Source organism: Haliaeetus albicilla, chromosome 1, assembly GCF_947461875.1.
Source record: "Haliaeetus albicilla chromosome 1, bHalAlb1.1, whole genome shotgun sequence".
Taxonomy (NCBI): domain Eukaryota; kingdom Metazoa; phylum Chordata; class Aves; order Accipitriformes; family Accipitridae; genus Haliaeetus; species Haliaeetus albicilla.
The window spans coordinates 28526387-28539244 of NC_091483.1; the positions used below are offsets into that span (position 1 = coordinate 28526387).

The 12858-nt window shown below is 40.9% G+C and overlaps 1 protein-coding gene across 1 annotated transcript in view; it reads left to right on the plus strand.

Moving 5' to 3' along the window:
* The first annotated feature begins 3109 nt into the window (after window positions 1-3109).
* The window catches only part of TACR3 (tachykinin receptor 3), a 43745-nt gene continuing 33996 nt past the window's right edge, over window positions 3110-12858 (plus strand). Inside the window, exon 1 of the mRNA XM_009918492.2 lies at window positions 3110-3847. Coding sequence (XP_009916794.1) covers window positions 3372-3847 — 476 coding nt within the window. The 5' untranslated portion in view covers window positions 3110-3371. The remainder of the gene's footprint in view (window positions 3848-12858) is intronic.

Sequence of the window (12858 nt, forward strand, 5' to 3'; positions counted from 1 at the left end):
AACAATTTCCCTTGGGGGCACTGTAGAGGATTAGTGAAACACATATGAGAACGGTCACTCCAGAACACACTGTATGCAATGGCAAGCAATTTTCCAAGACAGAGAGCTAGAACAAGCTTCATTCCTGTGAGAAAAGAGGAACAAGAAATTAGAGTCCTGCTCTCAAAGTCAAAATACAGCCCCTAGTTTGCAGCATCGGTGCAGAACTACTGCATATTGCACTTTTTTTAGGGGAATTCACCACTGAGACAGAATTTGCACACAAGACCAGAATGCGACTCCATGAACTAAGCAGAGCAAATAGTTCAAATGCAAATTCTTTACGTTTCCATACAGGGGAAGTTTCTGCAAGTGCTATACTGTATGCTGTTCTTATAGGTTTGCACTCTGCTGAATCTCTAGCGGTACTGTGTGCAAGAAGTAAGGTCCCTGTGTCTCTGCTGAAAGTGAGGAAAAGGAGTAATAAGCTGAGGTTGCGAGAGCTGAGTGGCAGCAACAGAAGCACACGGGACACAGGGAGGGACTGGGGCAGCTGGTGTGGGAATGTGGAAAACACATCAGCTTAGTAAAAGTCTGCAATTCCTAGTTTGGGCATAAAGGTGGGAAGGTACAGGGCACAGGGCTGCGTTTGCGCTCTCTCGCTCATAGCTATATGAAAATCTTGAGTGAAGCTTCTAGAGTCAACAGTTGAGTGTCCAAGTCTCTGTTATAACTAGTCAGGCCAGTATTGCTCACTCATTGGAACTACTATTTGAATTCTTTCCACACTGAGACTCACAGAAATTTTCTTTACCACAGTTAATTCAATTTCTTACTTGGATTTTGCCTGTGACTTAGATCATTTATTACAAGTCGGATTTCTTTGCCCAGGTATGGGATTCTCTCAGTCTATTCCACTGGCCTATTTTGGACAATATGATACAACAAGGAGCCCTACCTACTAACCCTCTGTCCAGCACCTCACTGATTCTACCAGGAGAGTGCACCTGAATTACTCAACTGCTTGTTCTTCACTGCCTTCCCAAAGTCCCCTCTATACATGCCCAAAAGGCAGAGAAATGTATTCTACAGTTTGCTGTAGTTTAAGATAACTTAAAGAGTGCTTAACCCACTCAGCACTATTACAGTCTCTGCTGACTCTGTGCTTCTTGCTATAGGATCTCTTGAGAACACGGCACAAAGCCTATTGGGCAAACGGTGTGTGAACCACTATTCCCTTCTTCAGACTCACCTCCAGGGAGAGGATGAAAGACAACGCAGATGGAAGATGTGGGACTCAAAAAGGAACTGTGAGATTAACTCCAGTGGTTTTGCTGTGACACGGACCTGCAGTGTATGAGTAGGTTCTAGACATGCTCCCACTGCTCTGATACAGTTGAAATCTCTGCTGATGACAAGTAGTAGCTATAAACTGTTGAAGCATGGAGCAGATCAGCACTAAAACACATTTTCTCCCTAAAGACTGCAGCCTATTGAATAACAAAGGTTTGTTAGTTGAATTTCCTTGCAGTCAACCCTTGCACAAAGCATGCATTCTCAATGCCAGCTGTTGTTGACATATGTCATGGTTTAACCCCAGCTGGTAACTAAGCACCACGCAGCTGCTCACTCACTTCCCCCCCACCCAGTGGGAAGGGGGAGAGAATTGGGAAAAGAAGTAAAACTCCTGGGTTGAGATAAGAACAGTTTAATAGAACAGAAAGGAAGAAACTAATAATGATAATCTATAACAATAATAAAATGACAATAGTAATAATGAAAGGATTGGAATATACAAATGATGTACAATGCAATTGCTCACCACTCACCGACAGATGCCCAGTTAGTTCCCGAGCAGGGATCCACCACCCTCCCGGCCAACTCCCCGCAGCTTATACACTGGGCATGACATTATGTGGTATGGAATACCCCTTTGGCCAGTTTGGGTCAGCTGCCCTGGCTGTGTCCCCTCCCAACTTCTTGTGCCCCTCCAGCCTTCTTGCTGGAAGAGAGAGCATGGAAGAGGCCAGCTGGAAGAGGCTGGGCATGAGAAGCTGAAAAATCCTTGACCTAGTCTAAACACTACTTGGCAACAACTGAAAACATCAGTGTGTTATCAAGATTCTTCTCATACTAAATTCAAAACACAACACCATATCAGCTACTAGAAAGACAATTAACTCTATCCCAGCCAAAACCAGGACAACATACTAACAAAAAACCTGATTTCTTGTATGTTAAATTTTCTCATTTACCCTTTTCTACCAGTATAGAAATCACTGCATATAAAAATATTGTTTGCTCAAAATAATAATAGCACTAAGTGTGGAATAAATGCAAATAAGCAAAAAGAACTAAAAAAAATTTTTCTCAAAGCTACAAATAAAACAAACCCCTACTATTTTACCCATATTTAAGGACACCTATGTTTAGGGCTGCATGGTGTTCGCAAAAAAAAATCAGTGTCTGCTGAACATGCAAATGGCTTTATCGGCAACAAAGTTAATGCTGTAAGAAAAAGATAGTCACATTTTAATTTTATAAATGTTTCTTGATGTCAGTAACATATTACAGATTGAAAAGTGAAATTAAAGAGCAGCAGGATGTATTTCTTTATTTAAAAGAGGTCACTATTCCAAATCTGTAGTTAACAGAATGGTTAAAAGTGAAGTGTGTACTAAATGAAAAAACGGCAGCAAAAAAGCAGATCTGAATTCATCTGGAATAAATTCATGAATTCACCTGGAAACAGCATTAATAAAAAGCAGTCTCAGTCCTGGGATGTTCAACTAAGCCAGCTAATTAGCCCTGCAAAGACAGGGCAAAAAGACTATTTAAAAAGGAAGCACAATAATGAAACGTAAAGAAAGGCAATATAAAACAAATCTCTGAACAAAAACAAGCCGAGAAATCATTTTCCCCGTGGCTCTCTCCACAGCTCCTGGAAGTGCCTGCTGCTGGTAATGAATGAAATAAAAGGGGAGGAGGGAGAACAGAGAGAAAGAGGTGTTATCTTACCCGCTGACGGAGCTTATCGCTCCACTCCCTTCATGACGCTGGGAACTCACAAGCCTATAAAATGTGCTTTGCCTCCCAGTCCCCTTCTCCTTCAGCAAAACCAAAAGCGAGAGGTGGCCGTACAGAGGAGGAATGGGATGCTGTTCCACCTGGAGGTAGCTCTCCTGACTCAGCTGGTACAGCATTTCTAACAGTTTGAACAGTGTAGCCAAAGCTTTTTCTGACAGATCTCTCCTTCCCAGTACCTGCTGTGCTGCCTTACTTCCCTTTTTCTTTCTTTTCTCTTCTTGTCTGTTGGTGGGGAATTTAGAGGGTTAGGAGAGGCAGGTGAGAGAGGCGCATCATTCCTGGAAGAGAGGAGAGGAACATCCAAGATGACTTCTGTCCCCACAGCCAACTGGAACGTGAGCATGAGCAGCAGGTGGAACGTGAGCCTTGCTGCCACGGGCAATCCCTGGGGACAGGCGCTGGGAGCGCCAGCTGGAAACACTTCTCCCCCTGTAGCATCCTCAGCAGCCAACTTCTCCAATCAGTTTGTGCAGCCCTCTTGGCGCATTGCCCTGTGGTCGCTGGCTTATGGTGGTGTGGTGGCAGTGGCCGTTTTTGGAAATCTCATTGTCATCTGGATCATCCTGGCTCACAAGCGCATGAGGACGGTGACCAATTACTTCCTGGTGAACCTGGCCTTCTCCGATGCCTCCATGGCTGCTTTCAATACTCTCATCAACTTCATCTACGCGCTGCACAGTGAGTGGTACTTTGGAGAGGCTTACTGCCGCTTCCACAACTTCTTCCCAATCACAGCTGTCTTCGCCAGCATCTACTCCATGACAGCGATAGCCGTGGACAGGTGAGAAAAGAGAGGAGAAGTTTAGGGGCGAGAGATTGAGATCAGATTCTCTGTTGAAATAAAAATACAGAGATAACAATCATGAAGTGATGAGAGGCAGAGCCCTCAATAGTTCATCGATTGTGCTCCTCTGTACTTCTTTACGATCTGTCTCCCTAACACACTGTTTTTCTCCCTGTCTTTGGTCTTTCTCCTTCAGCCTTTCATTGGTTTTACTGTCTCGCTTTCTTTTACAACAAACACTTCCTCTCTCTGACTTCAGCTGGTCTCTATGCTCCACCCTTTTAATACTAATTCTGTAACAGCAGCGATTGCTCAGGGTTTTGCTTCCCCCCTTGTGAAAACAGTATCTGTCCCTCAAAGTCATCTAATTCATACTGTTAAGGAGTTGTAGAGATTGTGTGTGAAGGGAAAGGATTTCAAATTTCCCTCCTCTGTATTTCTGCAGCTGGCAGAGGCTGAGCCTCCTCCTCAGAAATCACTTCAGACTCTGTTTTTAATAGCTCTTCTCACAGACAGCTCTGAGCTGCTTGGTTCCTCCTGATTTTAACTAATGAGACTATTTACATTGCCATTTGTAGATATCCAGAGGTCTGGTAAGAACATGGTTTTAAAGTGCTTGATTTTTTTTCTGATTACTTGCAGCAAAACAAGCCTTTGTGACTGTGAAAGAAAACAGGATGGGGGAAAACTTTACCTTTGTGCTCTTGACAATAATGGAATAGGACAGCTGTAGTCTCCATAGAGTAAAGGGGAGATGTAGTTGTCAGATTTCTGACAGAGATGCTTTGATGGACCATCGTTCTCAGAAGGTGCTGTGAGTCTCCCCTAGGAAATATTCCTTTCTTTATGATCATTTTCACATTTGCTGTACTGGAGAGATAACTTACCCCATGCTTTGGAAATCCAATAAATTCCTGAATTTTCATTCAGAAAAACAGATCGCTTTGTGCTTCAGTTCTTTTATTCCTTTTAGCAATGCACTGAAATTACCCACAAAACTCCTTTCTACATATTCGAATCACGTTATGCATCTTGCCTGAATTGACTTGGAAGAACTACAGCACTTTCAGATGATGGTAGTTAGGATTTTATATTGTTCAATCCATCTTCTGAAATGTTATTTCTCATTTCCAGGTACAAAGATTGGGAAACATGTTGTTGTACCTTTTTTCTGTGCCGTGGACAAGTTCATAATAATGCTTTTCTGTTGGCCCTACTAATTGCAAATTTTAGGTGGCATTCTCAGCCAGACACATTTCTGTTCTGTAAAGCTAAAAATGAAAGAGAAAATGAGATTCTTGGCAACTCTTCTACCTCTCTGCTCTGGGGATGGGTGAAGACAGGAGGAAATCAGTACACTTTCCTCCCGCCAGTGATTTATTTTGTTCCCAACTGTTACTGCCCACTAATAACGGAGGAGGTAGTGTAAAGCCAGTGATACTATCTAAACAGGCAAAGATTTCTTCCATTGTCAATTTGGGTTTAGCTTAAGATTCTCATCTAGCTTGAGATTTTTCAGAAAGATAAAAGTTTTGTAGTTGATGCTGGGGATTTAATTGTTATTGCTGCAGATCATGTCATTAGCTGAGCAGTTACTAGGATGCTCTGAGTAAGGTTTTTTTCATTTTTCTGACAAAAACATCTGCAGAGGTGTAGTACTTACTGCCTTGAAAGTTCCTAAATTTATGCTAGGAAACTGGAAATGAATGTGAATACAGTTCCTTGGGAATCCAAAGGCTGACCTTCTAGAGTGAGAGAAGAATACCTCTGCTCCACACTGACTGAAGTGCAATGGTCAGAATCAAATATATTGGAAATGTTTTCCTTGGTTTAGCAATGTGAGACACTGGTGCTAAGTTGACTCAGAAGTGAGTCAATTAGTACTGTTATTCACTGATCTATTTCTTGTCTGAAAATCCCCTGAATAAATCACAATTTCCACCCCACCACATCTTCCAAGTTCACCTGCCCCCCAAAACAAATCAAAATCTTCCCTTGGGGAGAGCACAGTGAAAGATACCACAGCTGTGTTTAGGTGAGCTCTCCGTAGCACCAAGGAGCATCATGTAAAACAAACAGAAGAGCAGTCTATCCCTCCTTCCCTATTCACACTGCTATTCATTTTCCTTTTATACCAAATCACACCTGATGCATTCAGTACCTTTAACCATTTCCCGGCTACCTCTGCAGAACACTTCTGCAGAGTCAAGAGGAAAACTGAGGGTCAAAATGAATCCCAAGGAATGTCCTTGGATGTACAGACTGCCCTATTCCAGGGCACAGATCTGCTGGGTGGACATTTTTTAAAACTTTGGGTCCCATTTGCCTTCTGTAAAAGTTCAGCCAGTGCTTCAGACAGGACACGCTGCTTTAGTTTTGACCCAGTAAACTCATTCTTAAATATTCATGTTAATTTAAAAATTAAAAAAAGAAAAGCTACAAATTAGGTTAAAGCTACTGAGGGAACTAAAACGATCAGATGAGTTTCTAGTAGAAATTGTTAGCATCCCAAAATACTGAAAGATGTTGGCTTGCAACTGACTAAAATGTATGTCGTGATATGCTCCATTGATCATTTTAGAACATCCAGATGTTCACAGAGTATGAATGAGTCATTGCAATTCTAGACATCACTGAGCACAGTGATGTACAGGCAGTACATGTTTCCTTTCACATGTGATTCTGTAGGCCATGTTGTCTCAGTTGTGTGCACTGTGAAATTACTGGAATGACACAGGTTTCTGTGGAGTAGGCAGCTCCTGCAGTGGGGTGTGCTGCATCCGGAGCTGACGATGGAAGTATCCAAGACTGCTGTATGACCACCTGGTCACTGAACACAGACTCAAATTTATGTGGGTTTATTCACATTTCTGACCACCCTTTCCTGGTGGTCTTTTTCCCCTGCTTCTTTTCCAACAGGCTGTTTGCAGTCTGCTGCAGAGATGCCACAGGTAGCTTGAACTAAGCCAGCTCAGGTATCAGAAGCAGCACAGATTTTACGCTGTACTGCTTCATAGGCATTCATTCATTCGTTCTTCTGTAGCTCATGCTGCACAGTACAGTAACATTGCTTCCAGTGCAATAGTTCCTTTGGCTGTCTTATGGGGATAAAATTTTAAAATAGCCTAAGATAAACTGAATAGGGGATAGTTCTGGAGCCGATGTGCCCTTTGGCTGTCTTAGGGGGATAAAATTTTAAAATAGCCTAAGATAAACTGAATAGGGGATAGTTCTGGAGCTGATGTGCCCTTGCCACTGGCCAGCGCATGATCCTAAAGGGTGACATGTCTTAACTCCATCTGTGACTACTGGCTGTGGTACAGTTCTTGGACATATTAAAGACAGCAACTTAGGCAGAATTTAAGCCATCTGGCCCTGGCCATCGAAGACCCACTGTCCCTTCCTACTAGTCCCTAGCATGCAAAAGAGGTGGTTCATGTAGGCTGGCAATTAATTTCCAGTCCCAAGATTGCCTCGTTATACAACCAGTTTTGTGTGTAGGCCTAGAAATTCTATACAGATATCTGATGGTTAAAGCGGAAGTTTGGAGATGTAGTAATATAGCATAAAATAACATGCCTTCAGTAGAGAACTTAGTATATTTTTATGCATTTTTTCCTGTTATTAGCACATCTACAGTATGACTTTCTCAGTTACTGTTCTCTCAGCAATTCTGTAATGATTTCCTCCTATCAACAAGTTTAACTCTTTGTAAAAGCAACTGCTTTGGAATTAAACAAGGTATTCTAACAGTGATGGTGAATAGTTGCTGATCCTATGCATATCTTACCACTTCTTTTCTTCCTAGCATGCAAGCAAACTTTTGGTCTTTGAAGAGCTATTACATATATATTAGATTTCCTTATATGCAAAAGTAATTGAAAAGAATGACATATATATGCCAGTATTTCATACAAATGCAAATAAATTTACATTTACGATACACCAATGTTCTGCATTACTGCAAAATGGCCTACAAGTCTTACTGCTGTTCAACATGGGTCAACATAATAGCATCCAAAAGACCTATGTAAGTTTTTTTAAACAAATTATTATGAAAGAGAAAAACAATGGGTTTGACCTAATCCTTTCTAAAGATCAGATTCTGCCAAACGTTACCCATCTATCCTAGCCCTATATTCCGCAAAAATCCCAGCCCACTTTTCAGTTCAGCTACTTGCAGAGTCAAAGGTATTGCAGTAGAAGAATGACAAAAGAAAGTCCAGTGTTAAAGAGAATTCCATTTTCATGCACTTTTTTTTAATCACAAAACTTTCTTCACATGTTGTGCTGATATAAACTCTGAAGCTGTTACAGTTTCCTGCCCCAGTGAGCCATTAATAATGAAAGTCCAATAATTAACTTCAAATCAGGAGATTGTCAAAGTAAATCACCACTTTTAAAAATTAAAACTTGATCATGTCCTAAAGTCCCATTATGATTTCAACAATAACTTCATCTTTTACCCCTTTTTTTGGTCCTTCTGATGGAATGAAATGCCCTTTTTTTGACCTACAGGCAGATACAGAAGTTTATATTTGTCCAGTCCAACAGAGCTGTTATGAAACTTCCGATTTGTATTTATTCCGCAGAACTGTGTCTGTGACTCTATTTTTAGAAGGAATAAGGCTATTAAAATTAGAGCTCAAAGACAGGTATATTAGCACTCTTACTTCTGGTACCCCAGACAGCTCACTTAAGTATGACTACACAGCATCGTGTTGTTGACATAGATAACATGTTGACATAAGGATGGATGTTTTTAAAAATTTGATTGAAAAATCAAATAATCAAACAATTTGCAGCAGAATGAGAATCAGAATCCAAGAGGCATGGGCCCAGGTTTCTCCTTCCCAACACCCCTACATTCACTTTGCTGAACACCAGACTCAAAATCAAATTAACCTTCAGTAATGAAAGATTAGATAATTAGAGAATCTCCATGTTTCAGAATATGATCGATTCTTGTTATTAGCAGTCTCTGTTTCCTTTTGGTTGCCCTTCTCATTTCTTTTTAGTAAGCTTCCTCAAGTTTTTATAGTTCCCCCTTTTTTAAATGAAACACTATCATAGCAGCTTTGGGGGGCTTTTATTGTTTCTGCAGAGATGTTAAAACCAGCCATACTCTAGATGCTATTCAAAGAATAATAACATTTAAGCCTGACCATAGACACTGTTCAGGACCAACTCAAGAGCTTCTTGGTTACTTTGGGCTTCTCCTCATAGATGCTCCATAGAGCAGTCATTAATGTTGACCAAGAATATATTTTATGTCTGCACAGAAGTCACTGATATCTTCTATTATCATTGCATTACCTGCTATCACAGCCTTTCTAATTTCTTTTGGCATGTCACCTTTATTACTGTGAATTAGTTGAGTGTATAATTCTGAAGTTTATTTTTTCAGTCATGCTTGGAGTTTCAAACCATAAAATTCTATATTATTCATGAATACATTTGGTTTACTTGACTTGATTTTAAACTGTATTTAACATTCAGTTTTGTTCCTCCTCTTGCACAATCATCTCCTCTCTTTTTTATGAAACTTAGTATTACAGTGTTACATTCCTCCTACCTAGTTTTTCGTATGCCTATTACACCAACAAGGATCCTTATTCAAAACTTGTCATTCTAGTTTCCCACCTTATTTCTTAGACTTCTAATATGTCTACAGAAGCACACATATACTGGGTCAGTTTTCTATTTTTCTGTGACTTTGTTCAGTTACTGGTGGCTGTTAATAATCCCTCTATACACTCCAGCATAAGTAATATGATACGAGCTTGTAACAGAAGACAGTTATGAGGCATAAACATGATTCAATTTATCAAATGAAACCTAAATTCATCATGTGTACACACTCAGATCCTCAAAATATCACTTAGGCTCTTCATTCTCTTCAAGTGTATGCTATAAGAGCAGTTATTATTGTCACAAAGTAGTACCACAAGCCCTATAAATGAATCTGTTACTGAAATTCTGAAGTAGGCAGTAGGTGCCTTGAAAAATGTATTATCTTTCCCATAGAATACATTTTGGTATCTGTCTCTGCATGAGTTCCTATTCCTGGGACAAAATGCTCAAGGCCTTCATGTGCCATAAACATTTTGAACTGATACTCCTGCCAAACTATATGTGACCATCTTTGATGTAGAATAACATTATCTGAATTGGGAGTTAAGTATTTGTTACCTGTCCTGTGTGCTCAGAAACACTGAAGTATAGGGAAATGAGTATGTGAAAAAATTATCTCAGATATGTCTAACAGGTTAGGATATGGAGTGCAGAGGGCATGACTCTATGTTGTGGTTGTATGGTAGTAGCATCAGCAAAAGATGCACACCAGGAAGACGTATACTGGTATTTGCATTCTTGTACATGTCCTTGGCACCAAGTGTTCTGTGCTTGGCTCACCAGTGAATAGAGGAGGTTGAAGCAGTGGCAGGCAGGAAACCTGCATTTCCCAGCCAGCTGCCATCCCCTGCACAGAGTTCAGCCCAAATAGAACTGCAGCCTTTGGCCCCTCTCTCACTCCCCTTCCCTCAAACTCTTGTCTCAAAGTAAATGGTTTCCATGCAAAAGAAGAGAGAATTTGCACTGAAGACCAGGGAGAGATGAACACAGGAACAAGAAAAACAAAGAGCTAGATTGATTCCTTTTCTGGTTTCTTGTGCTTTACAGGCTGTTTTCCCCAGAGAGATCTCCCCTTCATATCCGAGAATATTTTCATCTGAAGAAATGGGTGAAGGGAGTTTCTGTAAACTCACTGTTCTGTTTTTTCCACAAGGTGCCATTTTATTGTTAGTTAAATTTACCTGCCTCTGGTGTCACATAACTACACAAAACACTACCTCCCCTACTCCCAAACTAAAGTTCAATACAGCTTTTTTTCCAATCTAATGGATGACTTCATAATCATGACTTCATGAATCAGCCCTCGTCACTGCATATCATGAAGGGAAAAATGCAAGATATGCTTTTAAAATTATCACTATTATTACTTTGCCAGTCAAGCTATAGAATTCAAACAGGACATCCTTTCCCTGTTTCTCTGTATTTCTCAATTTGTATTTTAAGTTAGAGCACATCATATTTCTGCATTCCAGTATCCAGGCTGCCCTCTGAAAAGTATGAGTTCTCAGAACTGGAGAGAAAAAGTTGAACAGGAGAACATTAAGGGTTCAAAAATCAAGAGGTGAAACATAAAGGACTCTTTATGACTTGGGGGCCTGAAATGATTTTCTGGGTTTGACAAATTCTCTTTCTTTCTGAGAAAAGAGGTGAAATAGTTTCTACAAAACATCCTGGTGCAATGGCTACAAGATTCAGACTGTCAGAGACATAGGAAAAATAATCCATTCCTTGTTATGGTACAAACTCATAATGATCAGGCAAAAAGACAGCATCTTTTTGGTTTTGGGTCAAAAGTCATGTCAGAGTTATGTTATTTGATAACATACTGAGGAAGTTTGGGAATAAATACAGGCCTAAGCTATTTTTCTTTTTGTGTTGCATTGAGTAACTATTCTATTTAACAAGGTGCTTTCAAAAGATGCAATGAAAAAAATCAGGTGGATACAGCAATATCCTGAGGAGTATAAGCAACATTTACAACAGTGACTAACCCTAAGTCTTCTTGTTCCAGGCAAGAAACAACATCTGACAAGTTTGAACTATATGTTCAAATGAGAAGTTCATTTTAGACAGTCTTAGCCTTAAATACATTTTCTCAGTGCCCTTATTTATAGCTTAATGAAAATTATTAAAAGATGTATCTGTGCTTTACTGTGTAATGTAGCCTGCAGTACTTTTGAAAGATAGCCAAGGGCTGGTGTCACGTCCCAATTTCTCAGGACGATGACTCAGGTTTGCTGATTGCCAGGTCAGGATTAAGGTAAAATGAGACCAGGGATCCTTTAACTCACAAAACTCACCTTTTATTCGCTCACAACAAGAACTCGCATGCTGACCACCAAAACTGGGATGCTCACAACAAAAATTGGCATGAAACTATGCCAGTAAACTGTGTAACATGTGCTAACCATACATCACCAAATGTATACTACAGGCCTTGCCTATCTGGGAATCAGTTCAGGCAAGACAATAAGGAGATCCCTCCCATTGAGTCCCGAGGTTCAGAGCAGACCCCCTTGCTTTCTAGACTCCTTCTCAGAGAGGAGCCTAGGGGCAGCTGGACCCGCTCTTAGTCCCAGACTTGGTCAATGGTTTATGTCTAAAGGGATGAGGTGCAGGGATTATGGATGAGGAAAAGGAGAGGGAGAGGAGAAAGATGTCACCGGTCCTGGGTCCAGCATTGGTTCAGTCAGCCAAGGGGTCTGGTTCCGGTGGGCGTGCGCACCCGGAGCTTCAGTTTGTGTCCTTTTATCATCCCTGCCCCTCCTTTGGGCGAGCATTGGGCTAATTAGGTGTCATGAGCGGTTTGTGAGCCTTTGGGCTTGGGGGTAATTTGGGGAGTAACTTCCCCTTCCCTGCATGGTGAGCTGCCCTGCTCAGCACATCAGAACAAGGTATCAGCACAGGGAGCTGTGCACCCTCCAGCTCGCCCTCCCCTCCTGTTGCTGATGGGCTTCTTTTCACCTCTGGTTCCTTGTTATACAGAATTAGTTGTTAAGTGGAACTTGCCCCACCACAGTGTTTGAGACATTAACTCTTTCAGTCTCTCACAGTTGGGTTGTGGTGGTGTTTTTTTCTTGAATATTATTGCCTATATGCATGTATTTCTGACTGATTTACCAATCAGGAGAGAAATTCACATGTTTACCTAAAATAAAATTATTTCATAATAACTGCAGAAACAAGAAGGACGCCATTCAGATGACAGTGTCAGAAATGTAAGCAGTAATAGAGTGGGTTGTGGTCTGTGCAGATGGAGCTGGTTTTGCCGACTTTGCATTGACATTTGTCCTTGATAGCCCAGGTAGATAGTATTCAAAGAATAGGAGAAACAGAAGGCCTTCTGTCAGGAGAAGTCAGTTAGTCCATCATTT